This window comes from Pyrgilauda ruficollis, unplaced genomic scaffold, assembly GCF_017590135.1.
Source record: "Pyrgilauda ruficollis isolate IOZ18807 unplaced genomic scaffold, ASM1759013v1 scaffold4, whole genome shotgun sequence".
Classification (NCBI taxonomy): Eukaryota; Metazoa; Chordata; class Aves; order Passeriformes; family Passeridae; genus Pyrgilauda; species Pyrgilauda ruficollis.
The window spans coordinates 3,651,358-3,674,288 of NW_024525489.1; the positions used below are offsets into that span (position 1 = coordinate 3,651,358).

The 22,931-nt window shown below is 43.6% G+C and overlaps 1 protein-coding gene across 1 annotated transcript; it reads left to right on the forward strand.

Annotated features, from left to right (window-relative positions):
* Window positions 1-7,727: 7,727 nt before the first annotated feature.
* Window positions 7,728-17,731, forward strand: SLC30A1 (solute carrier family 30 member 1). The gene is made up of 2 exons (XM_041476928.1): window positions 7,728-8,507; window positions 11,909-17,731. The coding sequence occupies exons 1-2, from the start codon at window positions 7,874-7,876 to the stop codon at window positions 12,820-12,822; spliced, it is 1,548 nt and encodes a 515-aa protein (XP_041332862.1). The 5' UTR covers window positions 7,728-7,873; the 3' UTR covers window positions 12,823-17,731.
* Window positions 17,732-22,931: the final 5,200 nt, after the last annotated feature.

Consider the following 22,931-nt stretch of genomic DNA (forward strand, 5'->3'; position numbering starts at 1 on the left):
TCCCTTTTTACAAGGAGAATATCTTTCTGTAGCAGAATTTCCAAGAAAGAGATAGGTCCTGGTTTATTTAATTGGCAAAAGCACAAAGTTTGTCTATTTTATGTGGCTAATAAAAAACTGAATAAGCATATTCCTAGAACTTTAGTTTGCACTGTTCAGGATCCTAAGGTTGTACACAGTTTAACTGCAGCTTTTTACACAAGAGCTTGACAAATGACAGGAAAAAAGACCTTTAGCCCCACAGTTAACTAACCAGATAATATACGTTGTTAGTCAATAAGGGAGATGGAACATGTATTTCACAAACAGATTACTTAGAAACTTGACTGACAGGTCCTTCCTGGGACAGCCACTGCAACTGCTGGATTTAATAACTGCTTTGTCATCTTAGCAGTGATGGAAATGGGTTCCCTCCATTGGCTCTGCAGCTACTGTAGAAACACCATTTAATCCACCCATGCCAATCTGAACCCTTATTTCCCCAAACATTATTAAAGCAGAAACATCTGGCTAGGTATAAAGCAGGTTAACACAAATAAATCTTGCAAGAAGCAATGCTCACAGTCACTATTTTGCTATGCAAATAGCCACTGATAATAAACTCTATAGAATTAGCTTGTAAGATCTGGATGAAGGTGTTTTGAAAACTCATGCCCCAAGTGAGGCTCCTCCATGTTTAATCACCTACATAAATGACCTGCTTTCCAAAAGCATCCACCCCTTATGTTTGCTTCTGAGGGAACTGTCAGCTGCCCAGGACTGATTAAATCAAAACACCTCCACTGTGCCTGTGAATTTTAATTTGGAGACCCAGTCTTGAACATGACATTTCTAGCATATTGGTATAACCATTGGTATTGGCAGGACAGGCCACTGGATTCTACTCTTCCTGCTGGCATTACTCAGTTTGTGTCATTAAAGAACTTATTTAACTCATGTTCTTTAATGCAAGAATAAGGAAAATCCTTGTTTTACAGTGGGCAAAACTAATGGTGGGGGCAGGAGTCACTTCATTAACATTGACCTAATCTCCAAGCAATTCACACCAGGCCTTCTTTATAATCCAGGGCAGAATGCGCACTCTAAGGATGGAATTCATCTGATCAAGTACATAGCATTGTAGGAGGAGATAAACCATGTTGCAGACTCCACTGACAAAGCTGATTAGATCTCTGCTGACTCTAAAGGGAGACTTGTGATCACAAGATGTTTGTGCATCAGCTACCAATTCCCAAACATGAATCCCTCCCTTCTTGTCCAGTTGAGGCTGTGGTTTCATGACCAGCATCAGTGGATGCCAGTATATGGTCACACACTTTTCCTTGCCCCAATCACATGGTCCTGTGTGTCAGCTCTAGCAATCCTGCTGCCCTAGGTAAATAGGATTAGCTTGCTGAGCAATGGAGATGAAAAGGAATTTGGTTTTTGGTTGCACTGGAAGGCAAAACTGATGCCCCTCATGGCATCACATGCCCTAATTGCGTAAGATCTGAGGCCTGGTTGGGAGCAGGAATGTAACTTCTGAAAGGGACGTGCAGTGGCCCCTTTTGGCACTAGCTTTTACTTGAACCAGCTTAAGCTGAGAACAAAATGGCCTGTAGAAGGCAGTCTGGAAAATTAATAGATGCAGTTACAGAACATAAAGTTAACATGTCTATGTTTACTGCCTTGGGATATGATTTGACAAACATCAAATATAATTGATCCTTAAAAAGAGGCCTTCATGTCTCCATCCTTATGTGAAGGCCATGTGGTGTCTGGGAAAAGCAGCAGTGTCCAGCAGGTCTCAGAGTTGGGATTGCAGCACTTTCCAATTCAAAGCATCAGTATTTATTGTGTAATAAAGGCAAATTCATCCACCTAAATCTGACACGGTAAATACCTAATACATAAATGATAAAATGATGAGTATGCTGTAGTTCAACCACTTGAATGACTTTACACCCTTTGTGTCAGGACAGAAGGCTGCAGCTCTTGCCTGGTGTGTGCTGTGGCAGCAGGAGCAGTGTGTGGGTAGGTGAGCTGGCTGGAAACACCAGCAGTACCTGGGCTGCCGGGCAAGGCGAGCCCGAGGCTGCCCTCCAGATCAGACCTGCCAGCACTGGGTCAGAGCAGGAGCCTGTCGAGGGTGCTGCACAGGGCCCCCGAGCCTGAGCATGCCCTGCACATCCTGTGCCACCAGGCTCTTCGCCATGCTGCAGGCAGGCCTGCCTCGCACAGCAGCAATGATAGGATGTGCCGCATCCTGTGCTCATGGCTGTTCCAGGAAGCAGCCTGTAAACTCTGCATATACTCAGCCAGGGGGATGGCTTCCTTTCCAATCTGCCTGGGGAATCTTCCTCTTCTGGGACCATGTTCTTACACAGCCTAGCTCAGCTGCTGGGGCTGAGGTCTTTCCACAGTGTGCCCTTGATGTCACTGAGCTCCCAGGAGTCAGGGAGATAAACCAACATAGCTCCATTCCTCAGGGCAAAATGTGCCACCAAAGGGCATTGCTTCTTTGCAGCACTACATGGAGGTGCTCTGCAGCCTCCCACAACTCAGAGCTGCACTTGTTGAACTAGTTTTGAACTGCCTTTTCCAATGCCAGTACATGCACGTTTATGAGTTCCTACAGCATTAACTGTTCCTGCAGTGACTTACCTCAAAGGACCTGAGTCTCCAACAAGAGACCATCTAGAGATCCTTCACCAATGAAATCCAGCATCCTACCATGACAAAGGAAATTCCTGCCCCCAATTAACCAGCTCAGGCACCAGAAAGTACTGTGAGCTCTCTGAAAGGGCCTGATACTGTAAATAGGTGTAGCAGGCACCACTGTGATTAGCATATATCTCTCCCTGTCCTCAGCAATTACCCATTGATTCATTGATACTCATTACCACGGCTCCAAGAGAATTGGCTTGTTCTCATGTTCTTTCTAAAGATAATAAAAGGCAGAGCTTAACAGAATGATTTATTAAAAATGCCATAAGAAGGATAGTAATTTATTTCAGTAATAATTAAAAATGTTATGAACCAATCAGATGCAAAGACATATTTCCATTCCAGAATTCCATATTGACAGAATTTTCCAATCCCTCTTGAGTCATTGCTACTCTTTCCACCAGAGAGCCACACTGTGTGCAAAAGTGAGTAAGACCACAAGTTCTGCCTTTTTTTCCTTTAATGATTAATATAGTGGTGATTTTTCTATTTGGATCCACTCAAGCACTGGCTGAATAAGACATTAGCTCTAACTAATAGAGCTGTTAGTTAGCTAATATCAGTAAGTTAGTTAATATCAGTATTAATTTCACAGCTGATTTGAGCAACTATTTCACCTGCCTACTTGTGGGATTTAGGAAAATACTATTTGTATCATAAGCAGACAAATTGGTAATCAAAGCAGCCAGGAAATGCTCTTCAGTCCACTAAAAAGGGCACGCCTGCTCATTAGAAACAATTACAGATTGGCCATGCAGTTAAATGTGCCAGAAGTTCTGGAACATTTATAGCATACTGAATGCCATTGAATCAAGTGAGCAACTTGAAAGTAAAAATGCAAAATAAAGAAAAGATCAAAACTGGACATAAGAGAGGCATATTTTAAATATCAGCTGTTTTTTTCATTAGGGAGAAAATGTTTCAGAAGGGAAAAAAAAGGGGTTTTAATCTGCTTTGCAAGGTTCAGAAGAAGTATAGTGGTGACATACTGATCACCTCAACTTGCCTGGAGTTCTGCCACCGACATCCAAAGAGCCCAGATTTCACAGACACAGTAATCAGGTAGAAGAAGAAATCTCTTTGTAGAGCAAGGTGTCCTTCATTTCCTATCTCAGTGCCAATTACTGCTATAGTCTTTCTTCACAGGTCACAAACAAAAGCATGTAAGCACACGCTTAACTTGCCTCTGTTCAAAGAAGACCTTTTAATTAACTGCAAACACATGTCTAAGTCCTTTCCTTAATAAAGCTGCTTTCCTGAATCAGTGCATAACAGTGAATCCAACCTAGAGCTACATGAACAGCAACACTCACTTTTCATTTGTGTTGTTTTTCATTACAAGGAACAACCTTTTTTATGCAGGTAACCGGACAATGAGGGCTTCTGTTGTCTTTGGTGATACCGAGTGCATTTAATTTGAAGAAACCTTGTAAGGACAGCTAGCAGAGAGATAGACACTCACTGCCTGTGAGAAACGCAGCCTAAAAAGAACGCTGACAGCCTTGAAGTGGAACAGACAGATGGAGACATGCTTGCCACAGTCCCACAAAGCCCTCATTAAAAGCCGACAGGTCTGATGACTGCACAGAAAGGGGAAGAGTTAGGGGTTAAAAGGAGGCAGTGTGCTCTGTAATATGTGACTGCATCGGTGGCTTCTAGGCAGGGTTTCACCTTTTCCAAGTGGAAAGGCACAGAGTGATGAAGAGCCCTCCGTGGTGGAGATCTCTCCACTTGCAACCCTGCGCAGAAATTCAAAGGGGAAAAAGCAGGGACTTTATTTATTCAGCAAACATGCTGAGTAACAGCAAAACTCCCAGCCAAAGTCCTGCTCTTCACACAGGGCTCGGCTGGCTCAGGAGAGCCCAGCAGGACTCGGTACAAAACGTTTTGCTGCAGGACAGATGACAAGCAGCAGCTCTCTGTTCAGACTTGTCACCTGGCTCTGGGGGGGGAAGAAGCTGTGTGTCAGACATCCACAGCTACTTCTCCCCTTGGAACACAGAGCTTTTATGGTAAGTAAACAGATTTTAGATGGGTCCTTCCACATCTGTGGACCGGAAGCTGAGCTGAGAAAGAATTCTTTGAGTCATGAACAATGCCTGGAAGCCTAAAAAAAACCAAAAAACCAAAATCAAACAAATAGAAAAATCCAGAGCCCTCCCTACTCTGAAGACAAAGTATTCTCCCTAAAAGCATAAGCAGGAACATTGTGTCTCCAGTAAAACACCATTTATGGTTTCATTAGGTACCTGTATCAGTCACTTTCCCATTAATCTTAAAATTGATGATGATGCCAGATGGACAGTCCTAAGTTTAGGAACTACCCCTGTTCCTCTTGGCTGCTGGTGTATGGTAATACAATAGAAAAGCCTGGAAACAGCAGCGTATAGCCCACTGGTTTACCAGAAAGAGTGTGGGGAAGAGGTAGCAGTGTGAATGCCTGTGTGGTCCAGCTGCCAGTCCACGTCTGGCACATCCAGCAACGGGACTGGGCTGCCACAGGGGATCATTCATCAAAGTGCCTGTGTTTGAAGCCCATTGAGACAACAGTGGCTGGGTCAAAACTGTACACCCAGCCCTATTCATCAGGGAGCAGTGGAAGGCCTCAGGAACCATTTTTCTTCTCTACCTGGGAAGAAACCACACCCTCCCATTCTCCCGGGGTATATGGTCCATGTCTTGTGGCTTTTGGCCCCAAGTAGAATTAAGCATTCAGCATGGTATAGCAGGACAAAAAGCTATCCCTGGATATGGCTAAGGATCAACAAGATGCCATCCTGTAAAGGGAAGGCTGCAGTACATGGCCAGTGGTGTGGAGCAGATCAGGAGGTCTCATGGTGAAGAGATGGTAAAAGGATCACAAATTGATCTGGACATCGTTTGCATACCAAGAAAGGAGTCCAAAAAGCCCTAACTCCCCTCCTTAAATCAGGCAACGGTCTTGACAAGTTCATAATGAAGTTTTATTCATCAGGGTTCTACTGATAATGATATTCTGTTTATTTCTCTCAGGAGGGGACTGAGTACTTTTAGTCAAGAAAACTATGATGACACCCCAGTGGCAACCAACTAAAACCCAATTTCACTAATTCCTGCATCTGAGACAATGAGAGACACCAAACTTGTTGTCCTCCATTGAATTCCATTGAATTAACAGCAATCCCTGTAAAATGATGACCCACTTCACCTGCAGGAATTAAAAGAGGTTTGATCTGTACCAGTTTCTTTGACCCATATATCCTAAATTTCGGCAATTCTTCCTTGTTAACTAATGGCCTTGTGTGGGAGCGAGGATGACACAACATGGGCATGTTCCGTCTCCATGTAATTGCCCTTCACCTTCCCAGTAATTTACTTCTTAGTAAGTGACGTAAGGGCATACGGGAAGCCAGGCAGGTGAGGAGAATCTTATAGCAATGTAATTGCTGACTGCCTTTACAATGGTCATCAAAGAATTCTGTAGGGGCTGTGACCGCTACGTCCAGCGCGCAGCACACCTAGATTTTGACACAAGAAACAGATTTTTACTCTCATAGAAAACATAGAATACTCTCAGGGTCACAGGTCAGCACAGCAGTGCCCAAGGCAGCTCTGCCATGTGAGGAAGGTTACGCAAAGGTGAGGGAATGGCACACATGGATAACAGTGTGGTATCCAGGTGCGGGCTCATGGGGATGCTGCTGAGCACAGGGGAAGCCTGTCCTGAATCACTGCTCTCAGTTATTCTCATTGACAACGCTTTCCTTGTGGACACGTGAGCACCTTCTGTCATTTTACTACCAAAATAAAGTCAGGAACCTTTGCACGGACCCTAAATCACAATCCCTTTGAAATCTCCAAGTATAGGAACAACATTTTGCATTCTGGCTAGGTCTTCCTCCTCAGGGCACCAGTTCTGTTCCTGCCTCTATGGGTCCACACACTCAGCCACACCTCCACAATTGCTGTCTCCTCTGCACGTTCCCCTCATGGAATATTCTTTCACACTCTTTCTCTTGCCGCCGTGTTTGTTGGTTCCCTAGAAAACAGTGGGCAAAGTAAGAGGTCAGCTCTGCCTTTTTGTAACTTTGGTGACTTTTTTTCTCTTTTTTAATGTTGTGGTTACGCTTCTGCGGTTTTTTCGGATGTCTCAAAACACTTGCTTTCCCTTTCCTAACTACGAGTGTAACAAACCAAACAGTGTCCGGGGACTGGCCTTTTAGCATTTACATATTTCTCCCTATATTATTATAGAACAATTATTATAAAACGTAATAATTAGTATTTAACATTATAGCAATTATTCTATATTTACTTTATTAATACGTTATTATATTATACTATACAGCCTTTCAAAACTTCAAGCAAAACTTCTTTTCTTCTTTTCCAATTTTTTTAGCCTCCCATCAGTTATGAGTGATCGCGTCCGCACTTATCTTCCTGCCCTCAGTGGCACGAGCAGGAAAAGAATTAAACAGAGAACCCCCCCCCCCCCCCCCCCCCAAAAAACCCCAAAAAAAGCAAAAACACCCCCCCCGCAAAAAGTCTCCGAAAAAGCGCAAATCCCACCCGAAATCCCCGCTCAGGACGCGTGACGTCACAGCGCCCCTCACGCCAGGCTCCGCCCCCGCGGCCCGCAGAGGGAGCCCCGCCCCCGAGCGCGCGCCGGGCCGGGGCCGTGTGAAGCGCACCTTTTGCACGAGTCCCGCTCGCCGCGGGCGGGGCCTGCGGGGGCGGGGCAGGAGGGGAAAGCCGGCGGCGTGAGCCAATGGGGATCCGTCGTTCTCCGGAGCGTCACGCGTGGCCCCGCCCACTCCCCGTTTCAGGCGCGGGCGGGCGGAACGGGGAGGCCGCGGCTCGCTGGGCGTTACCGGGCAGGGGGCGGGGCCCCGCTGTCGCGAGGGCGCGCGGGCCAATGGCGAGCGGCGCCGGGCGCGGGGGCGGGAGGGCACGGCCGGGCGGGCGGGGCGCGCCGGCCAATGGGGCTCGGGCGGGGGCGTGGCCGAGGCGGCGCTCGGGTTCCGTGTGAAAAGAGTGAGGGGGCTCGGGTGCAAAGTTTGCTCGCCCGGCGCCTGCGGAGGGAGCGGCGGCGGCGGCGGCGCGGGGGGAGCGGAGCGGAGCGGCCGCCCGAGCGCTCGGGGCTCCGACCGCCCGCCGCGCTCCTCGCGCCCCCGCCGGGGCAGCCGCGATGTGCGGGGGGATGGCGGCGCACGGTCCGGGCGGGCCGCGGTGCTGGCAGAACCGGCGGGCGCGGCTGCTGTGCATGCTGGCGCTCACCTTCCTGTTCTTCGTGGTGGAGGTGGCGGTGAGCCGCGTCACGTCGTCGCTGGCCATGCTCTCCGACTCCTTCCACATGCTTTCCGACGTGATGGCCTTGGTCGTGGCGCTGGTGGCCGTGCGCTTCGCCCAGCGCACCCGCGCCACTAAGAAGAACACGTTCGGGTGGGTGCGGGCCGAGGTGATGGGCGCCCTCGTCAACGCCGTGTTCCTCACCGCCCTCTGCTTCACCATCCTGCTGGAGGCCATCGAGCGCTTCACGGAGCCCCACGAGATCCAGCAGCCGCTGGTGGTCATCGCCGTGGGGGTGGCGGGGCTCATCATCAACCTGCTGGGGCTCTGCCTCTTCAACCACCACGGCGTCGGGGGCCACGGGCACGCCCACGGCCACGGGCACTCGCACGGCGGCCGGCAGCAGCACCCCCGCGGCGGCCCCAAGCCCGAGCAGCCGCCCGCGGACGGGGAGGCTGCGCTGAACCGAGACGAGACCAGCACCTTGGTGGAGAACTCCAGCAGCTCCAACGGAGTCAGCCAGGAGAAGCTGGGTAAGCCCCGCGGGGAAGCGCCGCTGCCCCATCCACGCGTGGAAAAGCGGGAAGGGTCCTTTCCCCGAGTAGGGCGGTGGCCGTCCTGGTCCCACCTGGTGCCTGCTCTGTCAGGACTCTTTGAGGACCATCTGTCCCCACTCCTGGGAAAAAGGCGAGAAACTTTCTTAGCAGCTCTTGGGGCACATGGCTGTCGCATCTCTTCCTCACGTCTTTCCTTCGGATGCTCTAAGCTGTATGTTTGTCTTGCAGACGGGTCAGAGTGTAAAAGAGTCTTAGGATAAAGCAGTTTGCCCTGGGAAAAAAAGTTGGTTCTGCAAGGGAAGGCACATGACAAGCGTTTCTTGTCTAGTGAGACGAGCTGTCACAAGACGCTCTCTTAATGCCATCCGAACTGGCTACACATCAAATGGAGCTCAGTGCCTCGGTCCCAGCAGCTGGATTGCTCCTTTGGGTCAGTTACCGGCTACCTGGGAAGCTACTCTCCATCTATACCAAACATACATAAGTGTATTCCACTGCAATAACGTTGTGCTTCTTCATAGCATCCGTATTAATAGGAAGAAGTATTGGAAATTGCCAGTCAGAACTGTGGAAGCCGGAATGTGTAGCATGCTGGTGTCAGGGCACATGTGTGGTGTCTTGGAATAATTTTTGTTTAGCTTTCTAAAGCATGTGTATTCCCACTGACCTGCACACAGGCATACGTTTAAAATCTTCCCTTTCCAACTGTGGTTAAACAGTTTCATGGGTAGGAATTTCTAGGGTTATTTTTTAGTGGATCCAGAAGCCTGGATAGTTGATTTTGAAGCTGCTTGGTCGAAGCCAAGTATTGTGTGCTGGCGAGTGAAAGGTGTGTGTGATTGCCACTTCTCTGTTCCTAGGGCATCCTCGTCGCCAGCAGGAATGGACTTCAGGCTTTGGAACCAATTTCTCTCCTTCAGTTTCAGGGTGACATCAGCAGACCATTGTTGTAGCTTAAAGGGAGCTTTAATTGATTGGAGTGAACTTTGCTACAGTTTCAGGTTTTCTGTGATCAGAGGTTCCAATACACATTTGAGAAACTTAGTTTCTGTTTCTCTGACTTCATGTTGGCTTTGGAAAGACAGGTTTTTCAAGAGGATAGGAAAGTTCTTCTGAATACACTATACCATCTTCTTGACCACATAATAAGCTCTTAATGTTGGTTTAGTTCCAGCAAAGGTATCCTCATAATTAGTTTCAAACAATGTAAAATTCTCGTAACCCTTAGTCTCAAACATATCTTGGCTTGGGAATTATACTTTAGTGGTGAAAAGTTGTGCTTTTAGCCAAGTTTTGGACTAGTTAGAGAAAAAAGTTATAGCATGGATTAAAATGCATATTGTTATGAGCTAACTTGTCTGTAATGTCTCATTGATGTGCTTCTGGCAATAACAAATAATTTGTTGTGGGTGTTTAGGTGGTAATAGGACATAATTTTGGTCACAGTGAAACTTTTGAAATAAGTTTATATTTCCTTCATTACCCTGTCATGATTATGTAATGGATGGACCTACTCATAGTTTGCCTATGAAAAAAGTTGCAGGTAGAGGTGATTGGAGGCTTGGGAGAAGATATAAAATGTAGAGATGATGGCAAAGGTCATCCTGTGCCTTCACTGGAAATCACAGAATGGGGTAGTCCTGATTTCCTAAGGTGGAAGTGAAAAGTAGGCATAGCCTTAGGGGCTAGACCTGCACAGGCATTTCTATGGATGCACTTTATGCAAAATAATCAGTTTTTTGTTACATTTCAATGAACATATTTCAATTGGACATGTTTTAACCATTTGCCGTTAAAAAAAAGTTCAAGAGTTTTCTGGAACTATGTGTCCCGTTACCCACTCGTATAGATAGCTGTACTGACTTTTCAGATCTCCATTATTCCAAGTACTTGTACAAAGTAGAGCGTTCCTCTTTCCTTGCTCTCATCGTGGACCTTGAGGTCTGAACTCTGTAACCTGAGATATTTCCCTCTAATGTATTTACTTCTCTGGAAAGTTACAGGTCCCATGTTCCATAACTCCTAGGGGTAGTGTGGAAAATGTAGCTGGAGCTTCAGGGCAGAAGCGTACTGGATGAGGTAATGAGCTGGTGCTTGGAACTCAGCTTTGGTAGGAGCCCACTCCCTCTTCAGAGAGGAGAGGACTTGAGGGCACTCTGCAATTGCAGAATCACAGCCACAAGGGCAGAACAGCAGAAGCTGCACGTCTTGTTAACGTGTTAATGTTTACAAAGCTCTGAACTCAATAACCTCAGAAGCAGTAAGAGCTCCTTGTTTCAGTTTGTCGGGCCAAGGCCCAGTGCCTGTTGCTTTTCTTTACCACTGGAAATAGCCAAAGAAGAACTTCTGAAGAAAAGCAGGAGGTTAATCATGTACAGTTCTCTCCAATTTGAACATTGGAAATTGTTTTCTTTCAGAAAGGATTCTTCTTTGTAATGATGTGTGTGTTTATTCCCATGTAGCTGGTTAGCTGTGTTGGAGTGATAAATATTGCACACAGTTATAACAAAGGAGGGCACTAAAATGTTCATTTATGAACAGTCCATGACATACGACTTTGGACATCAGAAGCTGTACGTCACTCAACAGCTATATGTCACTTGCATAAAAAATAGAATTTTACTATTTATTTATTTATTCTGAAATATAAATAACAGTAGTTCATATCCTCAGAGTTTCAATGATAATTTACACTGCCCTATAGTCAATTCTGCTGGTAAATTCTGTGTTTTAGATGTAAAATTTCAGCTGATTGTATCTCATGGTCCTGCTAGCTCCATGCACTATCTTGGAAGAACTTCCTTTTCCTTGAATTCAGAAGCCTCTTGAAAAGGCATTGGTAAACCTGAAAAGAACCTACTACACAGCTGTATCATACAGCTTTTGAGCTTCTAGCTTCAGATTTTAATAGGAAATAGCAATGCAATCCTGTGGTTAAAGATGGATTTTAGCAATGTGATCAGTCTATCAGTGTTTCAAAAGAAGGAACAAATGTACCTAACTAAGCTACTTAAACCAGCTTTTTTACATATCCTTTTGTTTAGGAAACAAGCAGGGAATAGGCAAATGGTTATACGGCTGGAAAGGTGAAAGTAGTTTTTCAGTGCAGTAATTAAAATGTGGTCATCTTCATTCTTTGCCACTCTACATCTTTAATCTCCATGTAGAAACAGTTGCCTTCTAGATTATTTAGATCACTCATTGGGAAAACTGAATTTTCCTCAGCCGGAGAAGATGTTGCTAAGTGTGTGGGTTGAGTTGCTTTTCAGTTTCATACTCAGTGTGCCCTGCTTACAGTTGGATATGATTTTATAAGGAATTACAGTACCATGTTGTATTGTATCTCATGCCTAATTGTTTTATTGTTTTCTTGTCAGGTGATATGAAAGATGACATGAGTGACGTGCAAGTGAATGGGAATGCTGGCCATTATCCTCTGGATGAAGAGGAAGTTGAAGAAGACTCTAGTGCACAACTTAACATGCGTGGAGTTTTTCTGCATGTTTTTGGAGATGCCTTAGGTTCAGTAATTGTGGTAGTGAATGCCTTGCTCTTTTATGGCTTGTGGAATCCATGCCCTGAAGATGGGCCTTGCTTTAATCCATGTGTCAATAATCATTGCATGGAAAATGCTACTTTATCCCGAGTACTTGGCAGAGCTAACAAGTCAGAGCAAGAGAGCATTACGGTGGCTGGTCCTTGCTGGTTGCTATATTTAGATCCTGTCCTCTGTCTGATTATGGTCTGTATACTCCTTTACACAACCTACCCGTTACTTAGGGAGTCAGCCCTCATCCTGCTACAGACTGTTCCCAAACAAATAGACGTCCATTCTTTGAACTCAAAGTTACGTACCCTCGAAGGAGTCGAAGCAATCCATGAATTACACATTTGGCAGCTAGCAGGGAGTAGGATCATTGGCACTGCTCACATCAAGTGCCCTGACCCTTCCACATACATGATGGTGGCCAAGCGCATCAAAGAGATCTTTCACGACGAAGGGATTCATGCAACTACCATTCAGCCTGAGTTTGCCAGCGTTGGCTCTGAGTCAGGGAGAGGGAAATGCGAGTTTCCTTGCAGGACTCAGTGTGCTTTGAAGCAGTGTTGCGGAGCAGGAGAAGATAGTACTGCAAAGAAGACAGAAAAATCCTCGTCGCTTAGTATTTCTTGTTCAGAAGTTGTCATTGAATTTCCGAAAACGAGGAGGACTAAGTCGGAGAGCATCCCTTCAGTGAAGCTGGAGGCTTCGAACACCGATCAAAATGAGCAGTTTGAGTCATCTTTGTAACTCCCTGAAGGGTGCTACCTGAGTTGTGGAGACTTTGTCAACAGCTGTGTTGCAAGAGGAAGAGACAGACGTTTGAGATGCAATTTTGCCAAATAGTGTAATTGCTGAAGTCCATGTTCTTGTCATATTGCTAAATATAGAATGCTTGTTTTAAAGAATATAATGTCACTGTCATGATACAATGCGTTTGTGTTGACTTTGTTTGACTGAGACAGACAGAAAGTGCATCCATGCTGTAACACTTCAGAAAACCAGTTTCAGCATTTCAGCAGAGACACTTTTTGCTGTGCTTCAAATTAAGATACTTTTTTCCAATGAAAAGGTATTTGAGGGATAAGCATGTAGGAACTCAATTTGTGTTACAGATGTCTTGGACCTACTTTTTCCTTTAATATTTGATTTGTAGATATCTTAATATATTGTTTATTTAGAAGCCCTAAGAAAACCAAAGTTCATAGAACATTTTTAAAGATATAACTACTAAAAACTGGAAACCTCTTTGCAGTTTCACATATTTTTCTTAAAGCTATGTAATAATAAAAATTGTGAAGGCTTTTCTAGTGAATTTATTGCACAGCATATTTTAAAGACAACATCATGTGATTGTCAGAAATTGTCCCCTCTTCTTCTGGTAAGGTAGCTAGGTAATTGAAAACAACAGATGTGAAAGGGGTTTTTTTTTTCTGTCAGAATGGCAGTTCAAGCTACTGTATACTGCTCTGTGATCCAGACATGAGACTGGTTGATAAAGTAACACAGACTTCTATGTTTTATGGATTTTCTGCTGTTTTCCCTTACTTCCAAGTTGTGTCTGGTCATGAAAGTATTTGAGATTTAAAGAACCCTTGACTCAACAGTGCTATGAATAAATATTTAGCTGATGCTGAGTTTACTAAGATAAAATAATTAGTTCTGCCAATAAGTGCTCTCTTGGCAAAGGTCTGCCAAGCACTGACAGTATAACTCCTGCTTTCAAGCACAGACAGCAGCTCCCCAAAAATAATGGTGCATTTTGCTTCTAGCTGAGTGTCTGTAAAACACTTGCAGTGACTTCAGTCCTGGTCTCCCACCATGTCCTCAGGAGCCCTCCACTGACTTTTGAGGAAGTGGTGCAGGTATCACTGTATTTCACACTTCAAGATGCTTATGTATCACATAATTTCACTTAGTATCTGAATCTATGGTTTGAAATCTTGACTCAGTTAATTGACAACTGTCTCTAAAGAAGCTGTTACAGTGTGCTGCCAACTTCCACCTTAGGAAAGGAGAGACTGCTCTGTTGACTCTGAATTTGGCAGAGATGAGATGAGAGTTGAAAGATAAAACATACAAGAAATCTAATCTAAAACCCTGGCCCTTTTGATCCACTCTCATGTTATGTATGGGAACTAATGTCTTGTGATTGCTCCTGTGTGAAAAACTGGAAAACAACTCAGATCTTCCATTCTTTGCTCTATGACTCTGGACAAGATAAACACTTTGCCTCAGATTCCCTGTCTTCAAATGGGGATAATACCTACCTCACAGGGGTGTTGTGAGGCTTAACTATTGTGTGAAGAGCTCTGAGATCTGTCACTGGAAAGAGGATAAGATACTAGATTACCTGGCATTTACTACTTCTACAAATGTATTGCAATACCAAGGCACAACCAGAGGGAACTGAGGATAGTTTTGGCCTTATGAAATTCTTTGATGCTGTGGTTTTCAGGTTTTTAACAGTATTTAAATATAGATTTTTTTAAAACGAATGTTTTGTTAGTGAAGGGAATGTAGCTTTGCCTCCAGATACAGAACACCTCCCTAGTTTGCATTTCTAATTTATGTCTTGCATCAGAATTGCTCCTAAATAGTACAAAAAATAGTCCTGCTGCTCATCGGACCAGGATTGGCCGAGTCGTGTCAGTGGTCTTACCCAAGCTCTCAGCAGAGCATTGCAGTCAACTCTCGATTATCCATGGGTGGATTACCAGTGCTGTGCATTACCTGTGCAGTCTGCAGAGCCAACACCAGCCCTCCGTCTCGTGCCACGCTCTGGCCAAGCGCTGTGTGCCAAAGCACGGGAAGGCTGGAGGTGCTGGCTCTGCTTCCAGGGAACCCCTTCACAGGCTGCATTGCTGGGTTGCAGCACAGCACTGCCTGGGGTTTTACTTCTTGGCTGCTCAGATGCATCTGCAGGAAGCTGTGGGCTGTGGATGGGTGGGCTCGGCTTTGTGCTGGCTTGGGATGTTGGTGCTTCGCAGCCACCAGCATTGCTCACCTTTTTCTGTGTTTATGCTTGTTGTATAGTCTCATAAACTAACTTAAATGTGTTAATATAGTATTTATGTATGTTTTTGTTTTTTCTGAAGTATCTTAGCTCTTTTTTCTGTTACCTGTATATGATCTAGAGTTGACTGTTAAATGAGATCTTGTATGAGACTACATTTGCTGAGTATGCTACCACTGCTACTATACTACAGAGTATTAACCAAGTAAATTTTGAAATGAACAAAGTACTATTTTTTAAAATGTGTATCTTTGCTTTCTATGGTAAACTTTCACTAATTATTTTCATCGCTAGTTTAAAATTTGTGTCAATCGCTAGTATGAATTTTTGAGGTTCTGCCGTGTATCACTAACACACCATAGAACTACTGTTCTTTATTTTAAAAAATACCAACAAATTTGACCATGGTAGCACTGAGAAGTCTGATTAACTTCTTTCCTGTTGCTCTTATAAAAAGAGGGCAACTGGTAAGTCATAAAAGTTACCGTCATTAGTTAATAGTCTCAGTAAATGCATCTGAATAGAGGGAGTTGTAGTCACTAATTCCATTTTAAACTATTTAATCTCTCTTTTTTTTTGTGCCAGAAGTCATATTTTTCTATTTCTGTGTCCATTGCAGGCAATGGCTAACTAAAAAGACAAAAAGCTCTCCCCCTCGTTATTTTAAGTATCAGGACAGGATGGAGAGGTGACAGTGATGATGGTGATGATGATGGGGCAGGAGGGGCAGTTGCGTGGCCTCTGTCATGTGCCCTGTTGCACGTGCAGCACCGGCTAGTGTTACCAGGGCCCTTTAGTCTCCTTAGCCCTTGATGATAAACTCCCTGAAAGCATAGAGTGAGGTCAGCGTGGTGGCTGTGCAGTTGCAGGAACACAATTTCTCCGTTCTGGCTGTAGGAGACCTGACTGTAGCCCACTAGCTTGTGAAATAGCTCGGGTTTTTTTTAACTTGATCTGTCTGGGGTTATACAGACTTGATTTGTTCTGAGGATCGCAGTTTAAGAATACTGAGAGTATTCAAAAGCACTGCACAGTCTCTCTTTATTTTATTTTTTTTTTCCACAAAGCATGAAACTAGTGAATCTCATGTAAGTGAACACTGCAGTGGTGGGGAGCTAATTGTATTGTGTATCACATTCCTGAATTTTTAAAATAAAAACAATTATGGAACACTGATTTTAAGGAAACATAAGTTTATATTTCAGTGTCTAGATTGCTTAGGCTTCTAATTAAATGTGTCAGAGATGCACCAAACATCACTGGATGAAATATTTTACTACGTCTCATCCAGGAACGTGCTATTTTAGAATCACTTCCTAGATTATATCTGCACCTAAGGTGAGGTGCAGAACTAATTCAGACACTCAGCGGGCCAGGCACAGTACCATCAGTCTTCCTTTTTAGCAGAGTAAATTGTTTCTGTGGAACTCCTAATAATTGTAACTCATTTGCTTTCAACACCCAGCGTGGGCTTTGTTAATATCTGCAGTTGCCACATCGCAGTGTGCGGTATGGACATACACAGAGTTATGTAAGAGAACCAGCCCCAGCTTGTGACTCCCCAAAAGTCATGGCAAGGGCTCAGTCCTGAAAATTTCTGTATTCTTAAATAGTTTCATCAGGCTGACGAGTACTTACTTGCACACCAGGTATTACTCGTGGGAGTGAGTCCAAAGCTTCTGCAAGTATAGTCTAGTTTTAAAGAAAAAAGTACGTAGATTTTGTGGATGTTTAAAATCAGGACTGCTGTGGTGTTTCTAAATTTGCTGGAGAAATACTGTCAGTTTGGTGTAATTCCAGAATTTATTCCTTTTCCCTATTCTCTAAAAAGAAAGGGAAAAAAGCCCACTGAGTGTCCTAAGACTTGTTAGCAAGTTTAGCTAAACTGACATTGTTAGCTTCTGAAATTGGGCCATCTGAATTTATTAAACACTGCCTGGTGGAGTTTGGGGAGGAGGGATAAAGATTCTTGCCATTCTCCTTCCCCTGCCCCCTGCTTTGACTGCACTTTCTAATCTCTTCAGCTATGGAGAGACCGGGAGGGATGGAGGGGGTGAATTTTGTAACTAGATGTTCCAAGTTCCACGTGGAGGGAATGGGAAATACTGCTAACTATATTTAAAAGCATATAAATATGCTCTGACTATTTTAGCTCCATAGCATAGCATCAGTTACACCCTTTTTAGGTATGCATTTAAGTGGTTCAGGTCCACAGTATCTTTGGCTTTTCCTTTCTCTGCTAGGCAGAAAGAGGTGGATGCTCCATTTGCCTGAGCTAAAGCCAGAGTTGACAATTTTCCAAATCAAACGTAGCTTTGCTGATAACAGAAGGTCTGATTATTCCTCGTGACCTTTGCTTTGTGTGGTTAGCTGCCTGTCAGGTACAGCACCATCTTTTAGCAGGCTCACATTTATATTTTTTGCACTCACTGTGTTGTCTAACCAGTTGAAAAGCAAAACCACAAAGCTGAAAAATATCTTTCATCTGTATGTCTCCATAAAGCACATGGGATTAATTTGGCATCTTTTTTTTTTATGTCCTCGATCCTGCTTCTGAAAAATGTTAAAATATAATTGGCATAGCTTGTTCATTGATGATATTTCTTTTTGCCTTCTTTTAAAATAAAGAACAATTTCTTTTTCTTTCTTTTTTTTTTTTGTTTTTTTTTTTTGTTTGTTTGTTTGTTTTTGTTTTTGTTTTTTTGGGTTTTTTTTTGTTTTTAAGTATTAAAGTGCTGAGAAAATAAATGGAGCTCTTGACTATCAAATACATTTAGTTGGGATTACTTTCTCAGATCAGCTCCCAGGAAGGAATCTAACTAGTAGAATTACACATTCACTATCTCCCAGAACATCAAAAAGAGATGAAAAGAGCACAAATAGAGGAGGTGGAGGTTAGTAAATGGGTTTTAAAGTCCTGGCTTCCAACTGTCTGGGTTCCAGGTGCAATTAAAAGAATAGTTGCTCAGTTCTAGTATTGTGAAGAGTTAATTATGCAAAAGGTATTTTTTTATCTCAAATGAAAACAGCTTTTGAAAATAATAAAAAAATCATCTTGACCTGTTAATTTGCCATGGTTAAATATCTGACATAAGGGTCAATAAGACAGGCTTCCTAATAGGACTCTATACTGCTCTTCCAATGTCTTTGGAAGAAATCTGCTTTAGAGCAGAAGATGCTTTGGTGCTTTTCAGTTTAATTTGTTTCAATTCAGAAAAACTACAGTTTGCACAGTTTTTTGGGAGAAAAGGACTGACTGTAGATGCCAGCACTAGTACTGAGGAGGGCAGGATGGTGACCCATGCCTGCTTTGAGCTGTTAATAAGCTTGCAGTGGTGAGTTCATTTTGGAGCCCTTCAGCAGCTCCTTTTTCTGCTTCAAGAGGGAAAAGTGATTCCACATTGTTAGTTATGTGTGCAGGAGGGTATGTGCTGTAAATACTGCATGTGAGCTTGAGTTTTGCCATTTTCCAAAGCTGCTTCTACCTCTCCATGGAATCATGTGATTTGAACTTACTATGAACATCCTTTGAGACATGCTGGTGTGGGAATTTTAAATTAGCAGGAAGGGAAGCTTCTGTAGTTTACTTTTGCTACACATACCTTCCTCCATGTCATTCCTAGACCTCCTACCGCAGATAGTTGCCTGACCACAAGGATCACCAGATCCAGCTCCCAGAACAACTCCTTGCTGCTTTTCCATTGGAAGAACTAGTGCCACAGGAGAAGGGTGGGATGGGAGCATCTGACTCCAGGCAGACAAGCACTTTCAGCATGCATCTTCTCAGGCTGATCTGTGCTAGCATCCCAGTCCTGGCATGAAAGCCTTGCCACTGACACTTTGGCTAGAATTTATATATATTTGTGGTTTGGTTTATCTTTTTTTTTTTTTTTTTTTTGACTATCAACACAAACCTTAAAGTATTGCTGAGACCAAATGGCAATCCCCACCCCCCATCACCCAAGCTCTGTTTCTAGTTACAGCATTGGTTGGCTTCCCAGCATTTTCCTCCTGCACCAGCTCCTGCAGCTAAGAATAGCCCTGGTGATGCTGTGGAACAGGATGTGCAACCTGCTGGGCTTCCTGCATTTGTGCTCATGTTGCTGGCCTGGGCTGAAGCCTGTCCTCATCTTCCCCTGGACTCACTGGGTGAATTGGTTAGATTTCATTTATTGGATTAGGTTTGCTGTGGGTTGGCCCACATGTGCTCCAGTTGCCTATATTCTGTGCTGTAGGCAACTGCATTCTGCAGTATAGGCAAGACCTCAGCCGAGGGAGATATTCACTTGCTGCCAGTCTTCTGTGCTTCAGAGCGTGTCTGCTGAGTGTAAGTGGATGCTGCTGGCCTGCTGCAGACCTGGATTCAAGCTTCACTGCTTGGTTTGATGTTACCGTGTGATCCCTGCAGCTGAGGGTGCAGAGTACAGCACAGGGAGTCTGCAGGTAACTGGGTCACTGCTGCTTACCTGAGCTAGGTGCTCATACCCTAGTTCAGGAGTGAACAACACTCCCACAGATAAATGCTGCACATATTGCTATACCCTCAAGATTTTTTCATTAGGCAGCACTGACTGGAGACTCAGTCCATTGTTTTATCCTGTGCTGCCATGGGCTCTCCCCCAGTCAGTTGCAGACAAGCACATTTTTCCTTGAGAAAGGGATTATGTGAATTAGCAAAATTCGGGTGATGATTTTCAATTGTATTTTTGTGGGCATGTGAGAAGGTTCTGACCCAAATGGATGGGGCTGATTCTGCATGCTTCCAGCTAAGCATTAGGAAGAGTTGGGCTTAAGTACTAGGTAAAATCTAGGCTCAAGTAATTCATCCTAAATATCCATACTGGCAGAGGTCTTGATAGTTTGAAGTGATTTTCTCTTCACATGGCTGTTCAAAAAGAAAAAAAGGAAAGAACATTGTTTAATTATCACAAGAATTATAACCCAGCCTTGGTAGTTGTGTTTCCAGTTTGTTGAAAACCTCCCTGCATGCAGCAGCAGCACAGTAGAGACACTGACAAGTTAGTCGGCAAGTTATTGCTAAAAAGGAAGTGTTTGGTACATATGTTTGAGCTTGGAAGTGGAATGACACTTGGCACTATAATGTCCCAGTTATCTTTTTCTGAAGGAGTAGGAAAACTGCAGAACTAAATATTGAGTCAAGCTGCGTGGGCAGAGCTCCTGTGTCAGAGCTGTACTGACGTCACAGCCGCAGCGTGACATCACAGGCTGTATATGAAAAGCCCAGAGCATCACCCAAGCTCTATGTGTTATTGAAAACCTCAGTAGCATTTATTGAAAATTTACATGGGGTTTTTTATCCCTTTTCCCATTCCCTTAATGCTGAGAAGTTTAGCCACACAGCTAAGGGGAGTGTATGTAGCTCAACTGCCTTGCAACACTGTGTGCTGCTCTGAAAAAAAGGTGTCATTGAACCCAGAGTTTGAACTCTACTGCACTTGGTGTGCCCTTCCTAAAAGTATCTACAAAAACAAGGTGATGTCAAAACAATGTTTCTATACTGAAAGCTGGGGAGATACTCAAGCTACTCAAGCAGTAGCTTTCTGTGATGCTCTTATTGCTGTCCTCTGCCCAGAGAGTAATCTGAGTTACTATTACTGCATATGCATGCAATAATTAATGTGGCATGGAAAAACAGTAGGGCAGACACTGGAGTTCTTTAGATTTATTCTTTAATAATAGAAAATGTGATCTATGAGATTTTTGACAAAACTTCTTTCATCTCTGATAGTATCAAAAAGGCAGGTCACCTCTCCCATAGTGGTCTCTCTGGTTAGTAGGAAGCAAATGAAATGATGGTATGAATGGACAAAGATGAGCAATGGAGTGCGTGTGGGTTTTGATTTTGGAGTGGTTATATTTTTCCCCTCCTGCAGCTGCTGTAATGAGGGTAACGGTTTTATTTGGTTTTCCTCTATAGCTCTGCAGTGCTTAACAGCTTGTTAGCGAGGGACCTACACCTGGAGTGCATGGAAATCCAAGTTAGTGAAAGGCATGGAAAAACATGTTTAAACAGATCACAGCTGAAGCTGAGACCTTAATCTTTCTGAGACAGAAGGTAGCCAGCACAGGCTCAGCTGTTCCATCAGGAAAGGTTAGTGTGAAGTACCAAGCTTAGCTCACTGCTAGAGAAATGGTGCAGAAAATCAGGTAACAGTAGTTTAGTTTCACACCCGAGCATATGAGGAGTAGCCTCTCTCTGCAAGAGACTGCAGCTTGGCAAAAAAAATGTCTTTGCATGGGGTTTGTTGCCGGCAGTGGCTAAAATCCTGAAAGTGCAGTATTTCTCCAAATGACTTAAGGTAAAGTCAGATATGGAGGGTTCTTATGCAACATGAGAGTTCCCCTTTCGAAACAGCGGTTTGGAGAGAAAAAGTCATTGGTCTGGGCTAGGACAAAAATTAAACAAGATAAACAAGGATGGACTGCTGCCATCTTCCCCTTCCCCTTTATCTCTAAACCTTAACCTTAAACTGCAAATTTGAGGTTAATGCAGTGCAGTGAGTCTGCAACTGCTGAAACCAGCTATGTTTTAACAGATCTGTCTTATTTCGATGATGATGAAGGTTTTAAAGTTCCTCTAGGTTACAGAAACATTTCTATGCTTTAAAGTTCAAATGCAAGTATTTTTTAATATTATTAAGAATATTTTCAAATTAAATAATTAATTCTCCTGATAAAACATTTAATGAATTATTTACTTTTTCTATGTCCTTGTTTCTAATCCACAGAACATAGAAATAAACTTCATTTCCAAAAACCTGTCCAATTTTTGCTAACATATTATTTTTCTTTAATATCAGCTAAAAAGGAAGTGTCAGTTCATAAAAAGTGGAGCTAACCACACAATTTCGGTAGCAGGTCACTCACCACTAACAAGTACTTCAGCACTCTGCAGAGCTCTGAGTGGCTGTAGAATGTACTGTGGAAACAGGGACCACAGCAATAAATTGGGATGGAAAAATATTTGCTTGAACTTCAGAAAGGAGAAGCTGCTTTAGTGATACATAAGAAAATGTATCTGTTCCTGAGGTGCATTTTGGCCTGTACTATACATAGCATTCTGAAAAACTAATCCTTCAAGATACTGGTGATGTGATGGTGACTTTATTCCATAAATACCAGATTATATCCTGTCCTATGCACTGATTTATCCAGCCAGTTAAAGTAAGGCAGGGGAGGAGTGGAGAGCATGATAGATGCAATTCTGGACTGTACATCATTCAGCTACTCCTTCCAGTACATGTGATCCTTCTTTTAAATAATGTGAGAGTTTGTTGGGGGTTTTACCCAAATATGACCCTCCTACTTTTCAAACAACTTGGTTCTGACAGGAACTTTGTTCTGACAGATTCTTTTTGAAGGGAGATGTCTTAACCCAATTGGCTTCAGGGTATCTTCCTGTGATAATGCGTTCAGGGGCCACATGCTGGCTGGCTGAGCCAGTGACACTGTGTTTTCCTGTGCTCAGTAAGAGTGCAAGACTCTGGACCAAGTTGGGCTGGACGGAGGATATCAAAGACCTGGAAATGTGGAAGAATGTGTTGAAGATAAGGCTAGATTAATTCTCAACACTTTAAGTCTTTGTTAAAAAGTTGGGCTCTTGGATTTTGGTTGGGTTTTTTTTTTTGTTGTTGTTGTTTGTTTGTGTGTTTTGTTTTATGGTGGTTTGTTTTTGGTTTTGGGGGGTTTGTTTGGTTTGATTTTTTTTTTTGTTTAATTTCTGTATCTGTGACTAACCCCAAACAAAGCCACTCATATGTAGAGGAGGAAAACTTAGTATTAATTGAAATTTCACTGATGGTCTTTTTGGTAAGTCCAAGAT

Excerpts from the sequence above, each read along its gene's own strand:
- SLC30A1 (XM_041476928.1), top strand. The coding sequence starts at position 7,874 with ATGTGCGGGGGGATGGCGGCGCACGGTCCGGGCGGGCCGCGGTGCTGG. Across the intron at positions 8,508-11,908 it reads AGTCAGCCAGGAGAAGCTGG|GTGATATGAAAGATGACATG; the intron begins GTAAGCCCCGCG and ends TTTTCTTGTCAG.